At 50.5% G+C, this 19,739-nt stretch overlaps 1 protein-coding gene across 26 annotated transcripts in view; it reads right to left on the minus strand.

Annotated features, from left to right (window-relative positions):
* Positions 1 to 19,739, minus strand: part of PPP6R3 (protein phosphatase 6 regulatory subunit 3) — a 128,752-nt gene that overhangs the window by 19,495 nt on the left and 89,518 nt on the right. For 13 of the 26 annotated variants that reach the window (XM_021082696.1, XM_021082700.1, XM_021082708.1 and 10 more), the window contains 6 exons: positions 17,061 to 17,176; positions 14,815 to 14,900; positions 8,190 to 8,276; positions 3,470 to 3,567; positions 1,810 to 1,864; positions 838 to 968 (listed from right to left, as the gene is read on the minus strand). In XM_021082696.1, the coding sequence (XP_020938355.1) occupies positions 838 to 968; positions 1,810 to 1,864; positions 3,470 to 3,567; positions 8,190 to 8,276; positions 14,815 to 14,900; positions 17,061 to 17,176 (573 nt within the window). The remainder of the gene's footprint in view (positions 1 to 837; positions 969 to 1,809; positions 1,865 to 3,469; positions 3,568 to 8,189; positions 8,277 to 14,814; positions 14,901 to 17,060; positions 17,177 to 19,739) is intronic. The other 13 variants (XM_021082706.1, XM_021082705.1, XM_021082715.1 and 10 more) reach the window with 3 other exon arrangements.

The following is a 19,739-nucleotide window of genomic DNA, read 5'->3' on the forward strand; positions in this document are numbered from 1 at the left end:
AGTCATGACTTGAAACTTTTTTACTGAGACTTGCTCTATGGCCCAGTATGGCCTCGCTTGGCACACGCTTCCCGCCTGCTTCTCTGCGCAGCTCGAGCAGCTTTGCTCTGGGAAGCCCCGCAGCTGTGGGACACCTGGGGCTGTTCGGACGCCCTCCTAACGCCGCTCTGTGGCCCTTTCTTCACCCTTTCCTTTAAATCTACTTGAATGTTCATACAGATTCCTCTACCTTTTCCTTTAACCTGTTTGAATTTTTTTAATTTACAACTTGAGTTTTTAAATAATTTATGTCCCACAGGCAGCATAAGTCAGACCTTATTTTCCAACCAGTCTGACAAGCTCTGCATTTTAATTGGGGTTTCTGGACCGACTGAATTTTAGAAACTGGGGGCGGGGGGAGAGGCTCGATGGATACCAATCGACGGGACGCCGTCTCCCCAAGTTAAATTAACTTTTAGAGGCAACTTTTCCCTTCCCAGGGAGACGTTCAGTCTTCCTAGGAAGCGATTCCTCACACGGCTGCTGTTGCCACTGCTAAGGGACCGTCCACCCAAAGCACTGCGTCGCTCCCCACGGCGGCGCCGGACCTCCGTCTAAACACTAAGCACTGTCTTCCCTTCGGGGGTTCCCAAGGAGGTTTCCTTGGCTTGCTCATGCTCTCCTCACACCGCAGCCCACTGATCGCGACACCTGTTTCTCAATCACGGCATTTCTCATCACGAGGGACCACCGGCCTCTCGGTCAAGCGCACGTCTGGAGAGGATACAGTGTCTCCTAAGGACCATCTGCTCTGTGCACTGGGTGCTGTGGCTGCGACGACGACGCACTATCTTTCACCTGGATCGCCTCTGGGACTCCGGCGTGAAGGCGACGTGCTTTTCCTCCCAGATGTCCTCCTCGTCAGAGCCCCCATCGTCAAACTGCTGTATTCGTTCCTTACAGCAAGCTTCAAACAAGGCAATGTTCCCCTAAATAAAGAGACGAGACCAAAAGAACAAATCTGAAAGCCAAGTTATTTTCTCCCAAACTCACCAATGTAAATGAATTCTTCCATGTCCCTTAAAAAGAACAGCACCCTACCACATACACCAAAATAAAACGTGATAAGCATCAAATGTCAGCTTCTGGGTAAGTAACAACCAAAAGTCCCCCCCAAAAGACTGGCTTCACAACCGGCAGACAAGAAACCTGCCCACATACACCCACTGCCACCAAATGAAAGCCTCATTTCAAGCCTGAGAGCCTCCCTGCCACCCCCGCCCCCCAGATGCAGCCGCCGACACGCGTCACTCCCTCTGCTCTCGCCAGTCCAGCCAAACAGGGAGGAGCTGTCGACGGCGCCATCAGTTAGCTTCCACCGCATCACAACAGCCGATAGCCCAGTGGTCTCTCAGGCTAAGGGACTTAAAAACCAAGACTGCGCCCAGTCAAATGACACTAACCCCGTGTCACTCTGCTGATGGGCTGACAGGCTGGCCCTGGCCCAGCCCAGGTTTCTCTCCTGGTGACAGGCAGCAGATGTGAAAGGCACAGACTGGAGTCAGACTGCAGTCTCTGAAGCTAAATGTCCAAACTGCAATCACAGGCGACCCTGGTTTTGTTAGTGTTAGCCCTGTCACAGCTTAGCTAGGGGTGCAAATTCACATGCCCACTGGGGCCAGGCAGGTCACGAGAGTGGCTGAAGTCATTCCGAGGCGGCTCCCGGGAGGGCAGGGGCCCAGTGCACACGGTGCCAAAGGCAGGCTCGGACAGAACCCCCCCCGCCCACCTCTATCAGCCTGGCTGCTGGTGACAGGCACCCATACTCACACTTTCATTCGTATTGAGAGTGAAGTTGATGTCTGATACTCGATCAAAAGAAACACTGTGAACAAAATGTAAGTGCAGGAGTAGTTAATTATCTATAGACTTGGAAACAGTATTCATGAAATTCTCCAAATTTAAAATATTTACACTACCATTAAGAGCTCCATGAGAAAAAACAAACGGACCCTGCTTGGGTTACATGACAGCTCTTCCCTTGGTCGAAGGAATTTATGTAGGATGGGAGGGCTGGGATGGAAGCCTTTTGAGACATAACAAACACACCCTCGAAGCCTTCCTATAAAATATTTTAAACATCCATGGTAGCAACCACGGTTCCATAGGCCACACCTACATAACCAAGGAAAAGGTTATTTGCAACGAAGAAGCAAGTCAGAACAAAAAAAGGGCCACAGAAGCTATCAGACCCTGCACTTTCCCCAGGTACAGCCCAATTCATACATAACATACATAGATGCCTCTGACATGTTACACTATAATATGGCATAATCAGGAAGAAAGCTGGGAGTAAAAGAACTCATAGCCTCTTAAATATACTTTTTTAGTAGGTGGAGCCATCTTAGAATTCTTAAAAGATCTGTTCTGATCAAACATTATTCTGAAGTACCCAATACAAATTCTAAAGAGACTGTGGATTCCTAACTAGTAATTCTCAATAAATGAGTCCAGACAGACAGATGCTGAGATGCCACAAGGGGGGCCCACAGGTTGTGGTATGAGCGCCCCAGGGTATAAACATGAATGCCTGGTGGACAGTCCTTGCTCTTCTGGATTTAACGAGCCGATTCTTAGGGCAGCTCTATTTACAGCGGGGCTCCAGGCCCCTGAGCCGCACAGCATCGTACAGCAGTCAGAGTGTGCCGACAAGGCCTGTCTCCTAGTTCTCACTTGCTATAAATGCAATCTGGGACAAACAACAGCCTCCACTGGCTGTAGTTCAACCAACTACTGAGCATCTCCTGCTAGCGAGGAGCCGCTAGAGACCTGGGGAGTCCACAGCCATCATGAGGAGCCCCCAAGAGAGGCCTCTGTGCTCAGTGAGCTGAGACGCTTCGTTAACAGCCCTCGCTCCCCAGGGTCAGAGGCCAGGCGGGCCACGGGCATCTGGCCCACCACCCTCCAGTCATTCATTCTGCACACTACCAACGACGCCCGTTTCTGTCCTCCTTTTGCCCCGACTGCAGAATGGGTGAACTCGACGCCTGGCTCTCGAAAACCCAACTCTACCTTCTAGTTAGCCCCCCAGAGAAGAGAGCGCACACGGGGTGCACCTGCCCGGCGTACCCCGGCAGCCCACTTGCCGTGGGCTGGAAGAGACCACGCGTGCCCAGACCAGTTCACCAACGTGGGGGTTAACTATTTCCCATGGTGCCAGCTAACACGACACCTGAGAGAGGAGGACGGTGACTTGAGTTCCTCCATCCACCAAAACAAGCCTCTGTGAAAGGCGCCAGCCCCAAGGGCAAGGCTTCTTTGTGGGAGGTGACACCCGGTCTACCTGTGCTCTGCGTGCGTCTGGCTGGACAGGGCGGAACTAAAGAGACGCCCATGAAATGCGCAGACGCCCAGGAGTTCCCAGCACCCCAAGGAGCAGCGCCGCCCGGGCGGGAGTGGGGGAGCCGTGCAAAGAGAAGAACGTACTCACTTGCCAATGTCATCTTGGTCTGCAAACTTCTCATCGTTGAAGCCAAACTGGTCAATAAAATTGGACGTCATTTGTTGCATCTGATAATCAGAAAAGGCCTGGCAACCCCAGGACCAGTGACAGTGATATAATGATTCCAATGACATTCTACATACTATTTGCCCATTTGTCTTCCAGAAAACATCTTATTTATGTAGCCATAGGGCTTAAAAAGTTGGTGTGTTTTTCTAAAAAAACAATCAAATAATTTCAGACACTACTTATTCCAAATAGGAAATGTTTGGACTTTGGTACACAAGTTATTCCAATGCACATGTCACGTGAGAAATGTTAAGTGACCACTCTGTCCTCTGTTCCAAATTATCTCTAGAGCAAGGTTTGGGTCTAGCTCAAAAGGGTGATCAAATGACACATGACGGTCTGAAATTATAAGGCGTTTCGGTTACCTCTGAACACAACCAACCTCACGATTGAACAAGTGGTCCCCCTCCCCCCGCATCTCCCCACCCCCAACCCACTACAGCAACAAACACCAGAGGAACAGTCACTCATGATCTCCACCACAATCCTACAATGCAATGTTCTGGACACATCGTCATCTCAGAGAAAGATTAAGTCTCAGAGGCTAGGGGAGGGGAAGGTCACTGCCGCCCTACCTACCTTAGAAAGTTTTAACACTGACCCAAACTCAGGTGAAAAGCCCATAACCCTCAAAGATCCATGAGGAGTCCGTTCTGTTTCCCACACAGTTTCTAGAGAGCACCAGGCTCACTTGGGTGAGAAATGGGGGAATATTACTGGACTCCCCCCAAGTGCTTCTTGAATCTAAAACAGCAGCAGGCCCGGGGAGCAACAGAGGTGAAGCATGCTCTCTGTTCTCGATCAGGAGCAAAGAGCACACGAAGGGAAGCCAGGCACTCCTCGCTGTGCCCCCAGCGATAAGCACGGAGGCAGACGGGGTGTGTGCTGCCCAGCGGTGCCCAGCAGGCAAGCCCGCACAAGGGGCACAAGCAGCAGCCGGGGGCTCGACGAAAGCCAGTGCTCCCGAGGCCACTTACTAGGGAGGCAACTGAGCTCAAGGGATTTCTCCTTGGGTCTCCGCCTGAGCAGAGCCCAGGGACTCCATCCTGCAGACATACACTGCAGAGATGCCTCTGCCGTTAATTCCTGATTATTCATTCTGGTGGCAGGGAAGTATGGCATGGATAATCCAAATTACGAATCATTAAAAAAGAAACCTTATATTTGGCTTTGGAAGGCATCTTTCCCTTAGGTCTAGTTTTCCGAGAACCTCAAACCTCACCTGTCTCTACCTCGAGACACCCATCGGCCCTCTGTGCATGCTCACACTTTCACGCAGCCCCTGTGCTGCCCAGATACACCACTACCTGAGCACACGAGAGCTTCAGGCCGGCCCCACAGGTGTGCGTTTTGTAAGGCACCCGAAGCTGTGGGAGTTTGGGCTTAAGTAGAAAGGCAGGGAAAGCTCCAGGAGGTGGAGCTGAGTTTTGGGCAAATGAACAGAAAATATAAGTAGAAAAAACCCAACTTGTCTGAGTTGCTTTATCTTTTTAAAGGTAGGATGGATGGCTGGTAACTTCCACTTTCCCCGGTGGATGCCGTTAAGAATCATGAAGTCCTTCCTCGTTCTGAGCCAGCAGTATAAGCCAGGCTCCAGGCTGATTTACAGATTCGAAATTTGGTCACACCAGGGGGAAAAATCGTTTCCAACTGTTTTTCTTTTTTTTCCTCTTTAAATGTTTCATAATATTTTAAATGCTTCCAACAGAAAGCTAACAGAATGCGCACACTCAGTGTACGTGAAGCACCTGTGTGCATGCACAATGCACGCACACACACAGATAAACTGACATGACACACACACATCTGCACGGTCCAGTCATCAAGGGAGAGCTTTCCAGCAGCTGACAGACGCCACCTTGATGCAGTGATGCGGAGGAAGAACCCCCCCGAACCCGAGGCCTCGCCAGCTCTGAGTCTGTTACAGCTTCGAGGAAGACACAACCAGCAAAAGACTTGGGTTTCAAGCCTGAATCTTACCAATGAAGCTATCAGGCTCACTACAGCCATGTGAATGAAGGCTGTTATTGGATTCTATTTCAAGTTTTATAAAAAAAGAATCCAAATCTGGAAAGCACCATATGGTTGTGCCATTATCACAAATGTGTAATTTTTCTTTTTTTTTTTTTAAAAAGGGAAAGAACCCCACACACTTCCCAGAACTGTCATCCTGGACAAAGCAGGGACTGTTCAGGCCACTGAGAAGGGAGCCCACGGCCTTACGAAGTGAATCCCTTTGGTGGCGCCCCCCCCGGGCCACCCGAACTCCCCATCCACTTCATCTGAGCCGACTGCCCACGAACAAGCCAGCTGGGAACGGGGGCAGCAGGGGCCCAGGTGCGCCGCCGGCCCTGACTCTCCAGACAGCGCCGAGCACACGCTCCTCGCCCTGCACCCGGTGAGGCAGCGTCCGGAGGAGGACGAGCCGGACTGCAGGGCGCAGAAGCCAGAAAGGGCACCCAAGCCGGGGGCCCTCCCCGGGCCAAGTGTGGCTCCAGGCGTCTGTTAAGTGACTGCCCTGAGCTTGCTACGCTCGAGCTTTTCCCAGGGACAGAACCTCAACTGCGATGAGAACTCCTCCCTGACGTGCTTTGTGTGCCCATTACAGTCCGATTAGTGTGTGCACACTGGTGTGTGTATGATTCCAACAGAGACCAGCGTGCCTTTTTTTTTCCTGCACGTGGACGTTCTCGGGCCAGCTATAGAACCTGTGCCACAGCAGTGGCCCCAGCCGCTGCAGTGACAGTGCTGGATCCTTAACTCGCTGTACCACAAGAGAACTCCCACGGAATTCTTAAATTAACCTAAACTTGTATTCCTTGAATTTAGGAAAAAATGTTTTGGAGCATATTTCTTATTTTCAAAATGATGCATAGCTTAAATACGCCAAAAAAAGCTTCCTGGAAGCGTGTCCGTCAGAACAGAACCGTGGCGTTCCCCACTTTCAGACGGTCACCACAAGTGGAGAGAGGCCCAGGAAGAGGAGCCTGGCGAACCTGAGGCGGTGCTGTGACCAGAAGGCCTCACACACCTGTCGCCAGCCAAAGCAAAACAAAGCAAAACAGGCAGGAAATCCTCCCCAGGAAAGCTGGGACCTCGGACCCAAACTCCACGGGCAGTAAGAGGCTCCACCTTCCAGACACCAAGATGTCACCAGTCCTCACTTAAACTGGCAGCCGCTACATTCCACGCTGATTAGCTTATGTGCGAAGGGAGGCTCAGGGCAGTCTTCTTCTGAAAGCCATTCCCCGCATCCGAACCTCCTGGAAAAGGAACGTGTCACACCCCGGGCATCTCTGCAGGGAGGAGCAGTTCACTGAGTCCTGGCCTCCCCGCAGGGTGAAGGGCTGACGCGGTCCGGCCAGGTGCCTGGGCGGGGGAAAGGCTCTCGTCAAGGGGCTTCCTGGGCAAGGCCGGAGAACTCCGGGGCTGCGGAAGGACTGCTCCAAGGCAGGGGGACTCGCCAGGCGCCAGGCGGGCAGCCTGGATGACTGGGGCTTGAGAGCAAGCCAAGCTGAGACGGGGGCGGCGAGGGGCTGCCTCGTGCCCCAGACAGGCCCTGCTGCTCGACTGCTCCCGATGTGGGCTGGCTGCTCCCTGCCCGCACCTTCGGAGGCTGGCTTCCAAAGGGCACAGTATCAAGAAACGAGAGAAGCCAGCCAGCTGCCAAAATTCGACTTCAGGCCTATCCTAGAAACGCGATGTGATACTGCCTTAGTGTCAAAGCCAAGCTGTTGCTTAGCTCAGCGTCCACGGAGGTCAGTCTCCCACACTGGGTAGTATGTCAGCCCACTTGGCTGCCAAAGGCAGGGCCAGCGTAATCCCGGCAGCTCCATCCTGGCCCCGGTAAAAGAGGCTGAGCGTCACCCGGGGCCACATGGGAAGGTGGCGACACTGACACCATCGCCCCAGCGAGTAACCGACAGAGCAAGACCTGGTCCTAACCAGGGAAAACCCTTCCACGTGGAGAGCTGACGGTTTTCAAAGCGGCTGCTCCACTGAGCTCCCAGACCTGACACCCAGTGGAGACGGAGAAAGCCTCCATCTCTTCCCAAGAACCGCCCGTGGACAGTAAGTCAGCACTGTCACACACGGTTGTCTCCCCCAAAGATGAAAGGCAACGGATGGATGGAGATGAATTTGGGGACAGGAGGACAGGGTGGCAGTGAGTGACGTCCACTAAAACGTCATGCAGATGTTACTACCGGACCTGCAGATATTGGAAGCACATAAGCACCTGGTTCGGGGCGGCTTCTGCCCAAGTCCCCTCCCCGCACCGAACAAGCAGTCTTACTCTCGTCCACAGACCTCCCTGCCAAGGAGTCCTGAGGCACTGCCTTGTCTGCCGTGAAGGCCTGCACCTCGAGCGGGTCTGAGGCGCCCACTGAACTATGCAGTTCCCTCAAATCTCCCGAAATCCACCCGACTCATCGTTTTTATCAGATTTGAAACATCCCCTGGAAATACAATCAACACAAACCTTCCTCTCACTTCCTATTTTAAATGCTTTTGCCTAACTAATGTGGAACCCCAAATCATATACCCTAATGCATGTCTGACTCCAAAGCTGATTCATAAATGGCAACTAAACTAAGCATTTAAAATAACAACAAAAAGCAAAACTTTAGGCATGACTCACTTGCTGCAAAGAAGAATCCTGTGAGAAACCCGTTTCTTTAAAGTCAATTTCATCATCACTGGATGAATGAATATGGCAGGTTGTAACCTATATGCATAAAAATGTAAAAAACTATTTAACAGAAAAGTTTTGGACATTTGCATCAGCATTTTTATGGAAAAATCACATTTAGTTTTTCTTTTTCTCTCAATGTGTAACAATAGCAAGAACAAAAACAAGTAACAGCAAAGCTGAAAAATCCACCCAAGTAACTGAAGGGTACACGTCCCGCGACCAGATGGTCTGGGTGGCTGCCCTCCTGCTGCCCCCTTGTGGCTACTTCACTCATTATCACCACCGGAGGCCACGTGCGAGATGAGTCTGTCTTAGCAATTTTGGTAATTATCTTCAGTTAAATGTTTACGAAGGGAAGAAGTAATGGCTCAGATAAAATATAAAAATAATTAAATATGCCAAGGCTGCAGGGCAAAACTGCAACTACCAAGGACCATTAATGAGCCACTAGAAAGGTTAGGTTTAAATACAACCGTTCCACTTTAAATTCTTTTTTAGGGCCACACCGGCATATGGAGGTTCCCGGGCTAGGGGATGAATCCGAGCTACCGCTGCCAGCCAACACCACAGCTGCAGCAATGCTGGATCTGAGTCACATCCATGAGCTGTGCCACACCTTGTGGCAATGCCAGATCCTTAACCCACTGAGCGAGGCCGGGGATAGAACCCGCATCCTTACGGAGACTATGTCAGGTTCTTAACCCGCTGAGCCAGAATGGGAACTCTTCCCCCTAAATTCTTGCATTTCTTGCCCATTCTAAGAAAAGCACTGTTCGTAGGTGCTAAATGACCTACGTCAATAGTTCCCTGCTCATAAAAAGATGCCCAATCTTCTGCCCCTTAAAATGTAACCCCATGCCCTCACAACTTAAAATCAATGCCCTCACATTAATTAAATAAGCAAAAACATAAATATGAACTGCTCACGGTACATGATTTTTATTAATTCATAGGTATATTAACAATCAGAAATAAAAACATACAAATGACTTAAGCACAGCACAAATCCAGTAATTGCTTCCTACCAAGTAATAAATATGAGGAGTCTGTAAAATTCTAAAAGTCCGCACTATACTCGAGGGTAACTTACACTGTACCCTTCTGAGTCATTCGTCGGCCTTTTATCCCACTATAGTCTGTTCTCAATCCAGTAGCCATAAGGGTATTTTAAAACGCACATCAGGAGTTCCCACTATGGCTCAGCGGGTTAAAAATCCGATGAGTATCCATGAGGATGCGGGTTCAATCCCTGGCCTCACTCAGTGGGTTAAGGATCTGCCATTGCCAAAAGCTGTGACATAGGTACAGATGTGGCTCGGATCTGGCGTTGCCGTAGTTATAGCACAGAACTACAGCTGCAGCTCCAATTCGACCCCTAGCCTGGGAATTTCCATACGCTTCGGGCACAGTCCTGAAAAGACAGAAAAAATAAAATGCAATAAAATGAAACAAAATAGTAATGCACACCAAATTATGTCACCTTATTTAGTTGCAAACCCAAAGGCTTTTCAGCTGAGACCACACCCAGGGGATGCTGCGAGGCATCAACCCGGCCCGCAGAGCCTCTTAGGCCTCATGCCCCATCCCCTCCCTTGCTTGCGCTAGGACAGCCACGCTGGCAATGTGTCAGCTTCTGCACACGCCAAGTAGGCCTCTGCACTCACCTTCCCCAATCCCTTCCGGCCTCCACACAAATGTTCTCAATAAGCTTTTCCTAGACCACCTAATTTTATTTTATTTTTTGGCTACACACATGGCACGTGGAACTTCCGGGGCCCGGAATCAAACTTGTGCCACAGCAGTGACAATGCTAGATCCTTAACCCACTAAGCCACCAGTGAGCTCCTAGACTACCTAATTCTGAACTGCACACCCACCCCAAACACTCCCTGAGACTCCTCTGCCCTGGTTCACCCATCCATTTGCCAATCTATCTCCACGGAGGATTTTTACCCATCTTGTTCACTACCATGTCCTCAGAGTGTGGCACACAGTAGACACTCAAATATTTACTGAATTAATGAATACTAGTAATTATTAAGTGAAAGTACGGAATCATGGAGCTCCCTTGCAGCGCCGTGGGTTAAGGATGTGGTGTTGTTACTGTGGTGGCCCGGGTTCTATCCCTGTCCTGGGAACTTCCACACGCCACAAATGCAGCCAAAAAAAAGAATACAGAATCAACTTTTTAAAAAAACATTAAGTATTTAAGAACATTCTTGCCAAGCAAGATGTATTTTAAGTAAACTATACTCTTGATGCTGCAGTGGAAAAAAAAAAAAAAGCTTTTGCGATGTTACCTTCTTTCACAATAAAGGCGCAGTTTTATCAACTGCTGCTACAGGAGAACGCGAGTAACAGCTGCTCCATCTCGGCTGCTGCGGCTGCTGGGAAAGCCGGAAGCGCCGGCGCCCGCCTGACCCTCGGACCTTAGAGACGCAGACTCTCAGCGCTTCCAGCTCAACCGCCTGGCTCTCCGGGCGACGCACATGTGCGCATTCATTTATTTTATTCTTCAAGTCCACAAACCGTTTCCGAAACTACCTCAATACTCAACAACTAAAAGATATCCTTCACCATGGAGGGGAAGGCAGAGATCGAAACAAATTCAATTTTTCCAAAGTCAGTGCAAAAAATTTCCTGCATTATCTAGATTTACTCCATCTAAATCCTCACCAATTTTTATATTTTGGGGGCTTAGTCAGAACAGAGTGGTCGCGGAGTTCCCGTTGTGGCACAGTAGAAACAAACCCGACTAGTATCCACAAAGATTCAGGTTTGATCCTTGGCTCCACTCAGTGGGTTAAGGATCCCGTGTGGCTGTGGCTGTGGTGTAGGTCGCAAATGGGGCTTGGATCCCGTGTGGCTGTGGCTGTGGTGTAGGCTGGCGGCTGCAGCTCCAATTCTATCCCAGCCTGGGAACCTCCATATGCCACAGGTGCAGCCCTTAAAAAACCAACCAACAAACAAACAACAAAGAATGGTCTCTGGGTGTAATTAAAACACCAAATTTTATTCATAATAAACTCCCAACATAAAAACTAAGCAGTGGAGTTCCCGTTGTGGCGCAGTGGTTAACAAATCCGACTAGGAACCATGAGGTTGCGGGTTCGATCCCTGGCCTCGCTCAGTGGGTTAAGGATCCGGCGTTGCCGTGAGCTGTGGTGTAGGGTCGCAGATGCGGCTCGGATCTGGCGTTGCTGTGGCTCTGGCGTAGGCTGGCAGCTACAGCTCCGATTGGACCCCTAGCCTGGGAACCTCCATATGCCACGGGAGTGGCCCAAGAAATGGCAAAAAGAAAAAACAAACAAACAAACAAACAAAAAAAACTAAGCAGCATGTGAATCTCCTGTGCATATACTTTAGATGATGGCATCAAAAGCCTAAAGTACATTCAAGATCTCAGACTTTTCAAGTGCTGCCCAGACGGGAGCTCCAGAGGGCACAGCTCATCCTACACAACTGAGCAAATCCTTGGGCCCACAGCCAGTAGAACTGGTGAGTGACTGCAGTATAAATGAACAAATCCTTGCTGTGGCTAGAAAATTAGGGCCAAGCCAAGACAATAGAACAATGTACTAACTAAAAGTATCTGATCCTGAACTACAGGGCTGACACAAGTCCCATGAAAATACCTCAAATAGGGAGTTCCCACTGTGGCTCAGGGGTAATAAACCCAACTAGTATCCATGAGGATGCAGGTTCAATCCCTGGCCTCGCTCAGTGGGTTAAGGGTCCAGTGTTGCCGTGAGCTGTGGTGCAGGTCGTAGATGTGGCTTGGATCTGGTGTTGCCGTGAGTTATGGTGTCAGCCAGCCGCTGCCCCTCCACTTCAACCCCTAGCCTGGGAACTTATGGTGCAAGTGCAGTCCTTAAAAAAAAGAAAATGCCTGAAATAGTTCCCAGAGAGGCATCTGAGCCGTCGTCCTGAAACGCCTGAGTCAGGGCAGGGTGCCTCCTCTATCTATTTGAGGAGGAGGCGGGGAATAAGCAATCTTCTTACTTAACTGCCTACTGCAGTGCCTGCATGTGAAGCAATGAGAAGGGAACAGCTTTCACTTGGACTTTGCACCACATACAGGGCAGCGCCCCCCCCCATAACATCCTCGCAAGGGCAAGACCCACTGCATTTACCCAGCTGTGTTTCTAATCACATCCACAACATAACACGGTACCCAGGCCTCCTGGGATACCACCTGGAATACTGTGGGCAGAAAACGAAAAGCCTGGACACTGGAACGTCCCCCCGGTGGCCTAGGACCTGTGTATAAGCATTTAAGCAATGTATAAGCTTCAAAACCTGGACAACTACCTGCATCCCTAACAGCCTAACTGGGCGTGCTGTTTCAGTACCGGGCATCGGAGACCAAGAGCGAAGAGGTCCCCAGAGATCCACACAACGTCTCCAGAAACAACAAAGTTACAGAGTGGGGCTAGGTCACCACAGGACGTGAGCAATGGTAGCGGGCTCGACCATCGGCCCTCTTCATCCACACAAGCCAGCGTCTCCTTTGGCTCTCCTGTGGATCTGTGGATTACCCGTGCCGTTGAAGCACCACGGCAGAAAGGACACTGGCGAAGGAGAGCTGGGCCTCGGTCAGAGTACCCCGTGGAGTCGATGATGCTTCTCCCTCTCCATAGGTGCCGGCCCGTCTAGCTGGACCCGACCCGAAAGCGCTGTGCATTAATTCTGCAGCTCCTGCCTGTGGACACGCATGCCACTGACATGTAGTTACAGACTAGACGGCTGTCGGCATCAGGCAAAGGAGGTGAGTGGTACCTCAACGGCACGGAAGTCCTTCTTTATCCATAACTATCCGCAAGAGAAATTTGCTTGAATTACCAAAGACGAAAGTTTTTTCAAAAATCCCAATAATGATATAAGTTTAACTGAACATTTTTGACTTCTTCCTTTGAAGTCAAAGGACAATTTTTAAACAAGTTTCCTAAAAAAGATCAGAGTTAATACCTCTAGCTGTTTCTTTATAAATAAGAAACAAGACCAAAAAAATCTCCTTCAAGGAGACCACACTGCCTGTATTCTTAACAAGGAATCATTACGGGAGCCTCTGAAATTAAAAGGTTCGATTTAACAGTATGAGAGAACAATAAAACCCTCTTATCCCAAATTTTAACCAATTTGATTTGGGGTGGGGGGGAGCCAACCTACATTCCTTAAAAATTACTTAACCCGGGAGTTCCCATCGTGGCGCAGTGGTTAACGAATCCGACTAGGAACCACGAGGTGGCGGGTTCGGTCCCTGCCCTTGCTCAGTGGGTTAACGATCCGGCATTGCCGTGAGCTGTGGTGTAGGTTGCAGATGCGGCTCGGATCCTGCGTTGCTGTGGCTCTGGCGTAGGCCAGCGGCTACAGCTCCGATTCGACCCCTAGCCTGGGAACCTCCATATGCCACAGGAGCGGCCCAAGAAATAGCAAAAAAAAAAAAAAAATTACTTAACCCTTCCTTGGTAACCTGGGACTGTCAATGGGATACTTAACCCTTCCTTGGTAACCTGGGACTGTCAATGGGAATGTCATTTCCTCTGTTGGCCCCTAACACACGGAGACGCTAAGGGCCACTAACTCTATGCTAGTTAACAACTCCCCTTTTAACTTCATGGTTCTTCCAACTCCTAATAATTCTATCACTATGTCACCCGTCTGTCAAGAATCTGGAAAAAAGACAACCAAGTTTGTCAGACAATCCACAAAGCAGGAGGCAACAGGCCCCTGGGGTGAGACCCAGGATGGGACCCAGCGACTGCTCTGCAGCCGCCACAGACCTTCTGCCCCGACCCCACCCCGTTTCTAAGTTCTGCTCCGAACCGATAAGGCTGCCAGATACTTGATGGTCTAGGGACTACCGAGGGTTCCTGCAGATTAGAAATTCAGGACTGCAGCTGCGGAGTCTCAGACAGAAAATTAAATCCCTGACCCATCTACTTCCACGGAGAGTCAGGGCCACCACCTCAATCACCAGCTGGCCTGTGCTTGCAAAAGGAAGTGCTTTTCCTCAAAAACAAAACCATACTTACCTTAGGGCTTAACGTACTAAGAAAGGAAGGCTACATTCCAAAGTCCAATATAATTTTTAAGGATATTATCAATGCCATTATCCCCTGGCTCAAAGTACCAATCCGTTACTGTAAAGCTGGGGTTTTGAAGTCATCTACGAATTTCTCCCCCCGGGAATGATCTAAAATCAGGGTAAACTCAGCTCCGGAACACCAGAAAATATCGAAAGGCACCTGGGGTCATCTGAGGCGACAAACCAACCGAGCAAAGAAAGGCTGTGGTGCCGAGGCGCTTCGGGGCGGGCGCCGAGGCGGGTGGGAGCGAGACAGCAGGAGCGTCTGGCACCCCCCGTCGTCCCGGGCAGGAACCAGGAGTTGACCAGACCCATGAGTAAGAAGACTGTGAACACTGACCTCTTTTTCTGGTAAGAAACATGAACTTATCCTTGGCCTCCAATTACCAGGACAAATGGAAGATGTTTTTTTGCATCTTTCTGAACAAATGCACACAGTTCAAGAGCACGGAAATCAGAGCAATGCAACCTTGTAGAACCTACTAGGTCTACCGTGTTCCTCTTGTTAGTTTCTCCTAAGGAGCTTGCGCAGAACGCCTCCCATCGCTCCCTGACTTCCTCTGGAAGATCTTCAGGAGGAGAGAAGGAAAAAAGCATTATCACCACAGGGACTTCACACAGACAAGCAGCACAAACGAATGGCACTCCCGGGGCACAGCGGGTTGAGGATCCGGTGGTGTCACTGCTGTGGCTCTGGTCGCTGCCACGGCGCAGGTTCAATCCCTGGTTGAACTTCCACATGGCAGGCGGCCCCCCACAAAAAGGACACAAAAAAGACTAAACAGGTGTGGGCCACCAAAGGTGAGCCGGCCCTGCAAGCTGAGCACCCGCTCTCAGAGGAAGAGAGTCACAGAGCCGTGCTCAGCTTGAACCCCGAGAACGTTCAGGAACCAACCCCCATGGTCTACGCTTGATGCCAGGAGCCCTAAGCAGTCTCTGAATTCAACTCTTTTCTAAAGACTGTTTGGTAGAAACTTAACCTGGAAAATGTGTGTCTCCAATAACTCCCTGTAAAGGTGACAGTCACTACCTGGGGAAAAAGCAGTCTTCCTCCACAGTCAGGTGAGTTCGGGAAACGCTGCACATGTCAGCTCCCACCCACTGAGAAACTGACTAGCCTCTGGCCAAGGAACGCAAGGAACCCAGTCTGGCTTCTTAAATTGCTCAAAGAAAATACTCCTCAAATGTCTGTGTCATAGGCCGATATATGGAAACATAGGCCATCGTAAATTCTACCGTCTAGAGAAATTTTAAGGGAAAGGCTACACAAATACTTCTTTCTCTTTTTTTGTTGGCTGCAGCCACAGCACATAGAAGTTTCCAGGCCAGAGATCAAACCTGAGCCGCTATAGTGACAACACTAGACCCTTAACCCACTAAGCTACCAGGGAACTCCCACAGATACTTCTCCGAGAAAATCAAACTGTAGCTGAAATCCTGGAGGCCTTACTAGACTAAAGCTGTCATCGGAAAATTCTGGTTTAAACACACATGTGCATCACCCTCGCAAGCGTGCACGCGCACACATACACCCCACTGGGCAAGCAACTGCCATAAAATGAAGACTGATCTAAAAAACAATCATACACGTGGCCAATTCATGGGTGTGCCCAAGAATACAAAGTGTGATGATCCGGTTTATACGCTCTCAAGAAGCGAAGTTATAGGTGGGGAAGCCCCAATTTTTCCATCATGCTTTTAATGCACACTCACCAGGTAAGAGCCTCCTGCTTACAAACATCCTTTTTTTTCCTTCTTTTTTTTTTTTCCTTCTAATAGGCCGGCACCCACCGCATATGGGAGTTCCCGGGCTAGGGGTCCAATTGGAGCTGCAGCTGCTGGCCTACACCACAGCCATGGCAGATCCGAACCTCATTTGCAACCTACACTCCAGCTCTCGGCAACACCAGCTCCTTAACCCACATCCTCATGGACACCACGTTGGATTCTTAACCTGCTGAGCCACAAGGGGAACTCCCCACACATTCGTAAGAGAGGAAAAGACGGATGGACTGGGACATGATTTTCAGCAAGTGAACTCTGAACTAAGGCCACAGTACAGGGTTAAAGACTTTTCACCTCAAAGGAAGTCAGAGGGCTAGGGTGTCTGCTGGTACCACACCTGGAGCACACAGGGGTCTCAGTGCCCGCACGGGAGGAGGCGAATTTTGGCCTGGGTGCCAGGGTAAAAGGCATCCACGCAGTTTCTTCCAAGTAAGCTTGGGCTGATGACATTCAAATGCTAGTACAAAAGGGTCCCGTAGGACACTGGCTAATACCCCTTGTTTCAGGAATAAAGAGATGGAGAAGTTGCTGATAAACGTTTTAATATGCCAATTAAAGGCACTCAATCCAGAGGCTATACAGGGGCCTTCAGAAGAAATAAAAGCAAGAGTAATTACAGCTCAAGAAGCTCAACTGTCAGCCTACGAGTACGTCAGGCCCAAAGGCACTTTCACTGAGCAAACTCAGAGAATGAAAGTGGCTAACTCCAGTTACCAGCTGAGCCTGCCAACACGTAACAAAAGGACTGCAGAAACAAGAAGAGAGACACAGCAAAGAACTACACTGTTCAGGCACACTCTCGGGAGCCTCTTTCAAACTCCAATAATCTGGAAATACAAGGAGCCCCTCAGACAGCAAGTAACAACGCTGTGAATATTTCCACTTTACCTTACCCCCTTCTCCACACCACCCGGAGTGGAATCAGGACCCCACAGCGCAATTACCTCGGATGAGCTGCTGCACCGACGCGCTGCGGGGGCCCTTCTCGGCGCTGTGCACGATGCAGTTGGCTATCCTGGTCAGATGGCCCATGTAGCCGTGCCGGCGTCCTCCTTCGGCCCTGACGAGGGGAAAGGACAAGTGTTCAGACCCCCGAGAAGAGGCAGTGACGAACAGCTTGGTAACGAACCAAGGTGGATTTAAGCAACTGTTCTAAAAACCGAGGCACTAAAGATAAGAAAGGACACAGAGGGAAGGTGCTGGGCTATCACCAGGTCGGGCGGAGGCGGGAGTGTGGCAGAAGTCGTCTAGCCAAACTGACACTGCAGCCACCTTAAACAGGGCAAATATTGTTCCAAGAGTCAAATCGTCAATCTTCTAAAACATACTACCTTTAAAAACAAAATCAGAAACATTCACTGAGGCCCAATGTTTCTGAGACTTTTCTTTCTTTGAAACTATGTTTCAGACTTTAAACAGATTGTAGGAACCCAGGTGAGAACTCTGCTGGTTCCTTTGCTAAGAGACATCCAATTTTAACCCTATCAATCAATTCTCTATCCGCGGCATTTCTCAAGTTAAAAATACTGGGTGATCTGAGGACTTGGCCAAGACGAGAGGCAGGCAGTTCGTATGTGGCCCAGGTACCGCTGGGAACACAGACGTACAAACCGCTCCTCATGCCTCCCGCCTCTCAGGGTCCAATCTTGGCAACTACGACCCAGCTTTACGTTTGGATAAACTTCTCACATCACACCTCTGTGATTTCTCTGCCTAAGAAATACGTTACTTAAATTCTATGAAACCGAAGAAGTCTCTGTGCAGAGGGACAATCTTCCAGGAGCCCCTAAAAACCATCCTAAAGGTTTGCCTGGAAAATAAAACACCTGCTTAGAGGGCCTGGGGACACCGAAGGGTCAGAGGCCTGACCTCAGCTGAGCTGCTCAGCGCCTCTATTAGTGCCACATTAAGATGCCAAGACCCGAGCGTGCCTCCTGGGCACCTTCTTTGTCAGACGCTGCTGTCTGTCCTCAAGACCCCACAGATGAAAACAAACCCCATCTCCAAGGTTCTTGGCCCAGGGCTCCCGGCGGTCCTCAGACTTCCTGCGCGAGAGACCTTACACGGCGCGTTCAGGAGGACGCCTCGAGGCTGGAGGCCCTCAGAGTTTGGAGCGCAAGGGGAGCAGAGCACAGAGCCAGGTGAGGACGGAGAGAGGGAGGGGCTGAAGGAAGGCTAAGGCGGGTCGGACATGACCAGAGATGCCAGTCTGGCCACAGACAGACCTCAAAAGAGCCCCACTTGAAGGAAAGTGCCTGAGATCTGCCAAGACTAAGCGCCTGCCACACTCAAACCAAACGCCACCTTTCCCCACAGAGTCAAAGCAAAACCTAATCAGCGTTGACAAGCAGCTTTTAACAATCAGACCTCAGAAAGTAAAGCTGACACCCCCCCCTCCCCCCAGTTACCCAGCCCTCCCGGCACAGCAGGTGAAGTCTGAGCAGAGACACCCTGAGAAAGGTCAGACTACCAAGGGGCACTGGCATGGTGACGGGGTGATGGCAAGCTTCCGCCCTGACGGTGGTGGTTACACCACTGCACACATGTGTCAGAATCCCTAGGAACGTGCCCTTCAATAAGCCTGCCTTAAAACCAAACCCCAGCAGTACATGCCCTGGGAGGCTTTCCCACCACACCGCCTGCCTCAGAATCTACAGGACGGCATACAAGCTCCCAGGGCCTTAGAGAGGAACGCCTGTCCCAGACAACACCACTGGAAAAGAAAGTCTGGGTGTCAAAGCTACTTCCATGCATCAACCAATGCTTCAAGGCACCTTGCCTATCAGCTAAAAGAAATTTTCTAAGAAAGGAAACACTAGGGAGCTCCTGTCATGGCTCAGCGCTAACAAACCAGACTAGGATCCACGAGGACGCAGGTTCGAACCCTGGCCTTGCTCAGGGGGTTAAGGATACGGCGTTGCTGTGTGCTGCAGTGCAGGTTGCAGATGAAGCTCGGATCCTGCGATGCTGTGGCTCTGGCGCAGGCCGGCGGCTGTAGCTCCGATTAGACCCCTAGCCTGGGAGCTTCCACAGGCTGTGGGTGGGGCCCTAAAAAGACAGACAGACAGACAGAAAGAAGGAAAACACTAGGCAACTTTACGCCCCTCGAGTTCCATGCACAAAGTGACTCTTCCCCTCACTGAGAACCTGGGGTAACAAGAGCAAAGGTGCTAATTATCATCAAGGAGGATCTGACCCAGCAAGTCTCTCCTTCAGCCCCCGGTGCTCTCAGACAAAGGGCCACTCGCAAAGGACCACCAAGTTTCAGCGGCGGCGACAGAGGCGGGCGTACTCCCACCCTGGTCTCCCTCCGGACGGGGCTCTACAAGCAAATTACCAGGGAAACTAAACAACCTGCACCTTGCAGAACCACTTCCAGCTGCACAGTGGCTCGCGCCATACGCTTATTTTCACTGTTCTCCGCCAGAGCAAGGGAGGACGTTCTCCTCGAAGTAAAGGTCTGGAGTTCCCGTCGTGGCTCAGTGGTAATGAACCCAGCTAGCATCCATGAGGATGCAGGTTCGAACCCTGGCCTCGCTCAGTGGGTTAGGGATCCAGCATCGCCATGGGCTGTGGTGTAGGTCGCAGACGTGGCTTGGAGCCTGTGTTGCTGTGGTGTGTGT

The sequence above is a fragment of the Sus scrofa genome, chromosome 2 (genome assembly GCF_000003025.6).
Source record: "Sus scrofa isolate TJ Tabasco breed Duroc chromosome 2, Sscrofa11.1, whole genome shotgun sequence".
In the NCBI taxonomy this organism is placed as follows: Eukaryota; Metazoa; Chordata; class Mammalia; order Artiodactyla; family Suidae; genus Sus; species Sus scrofa.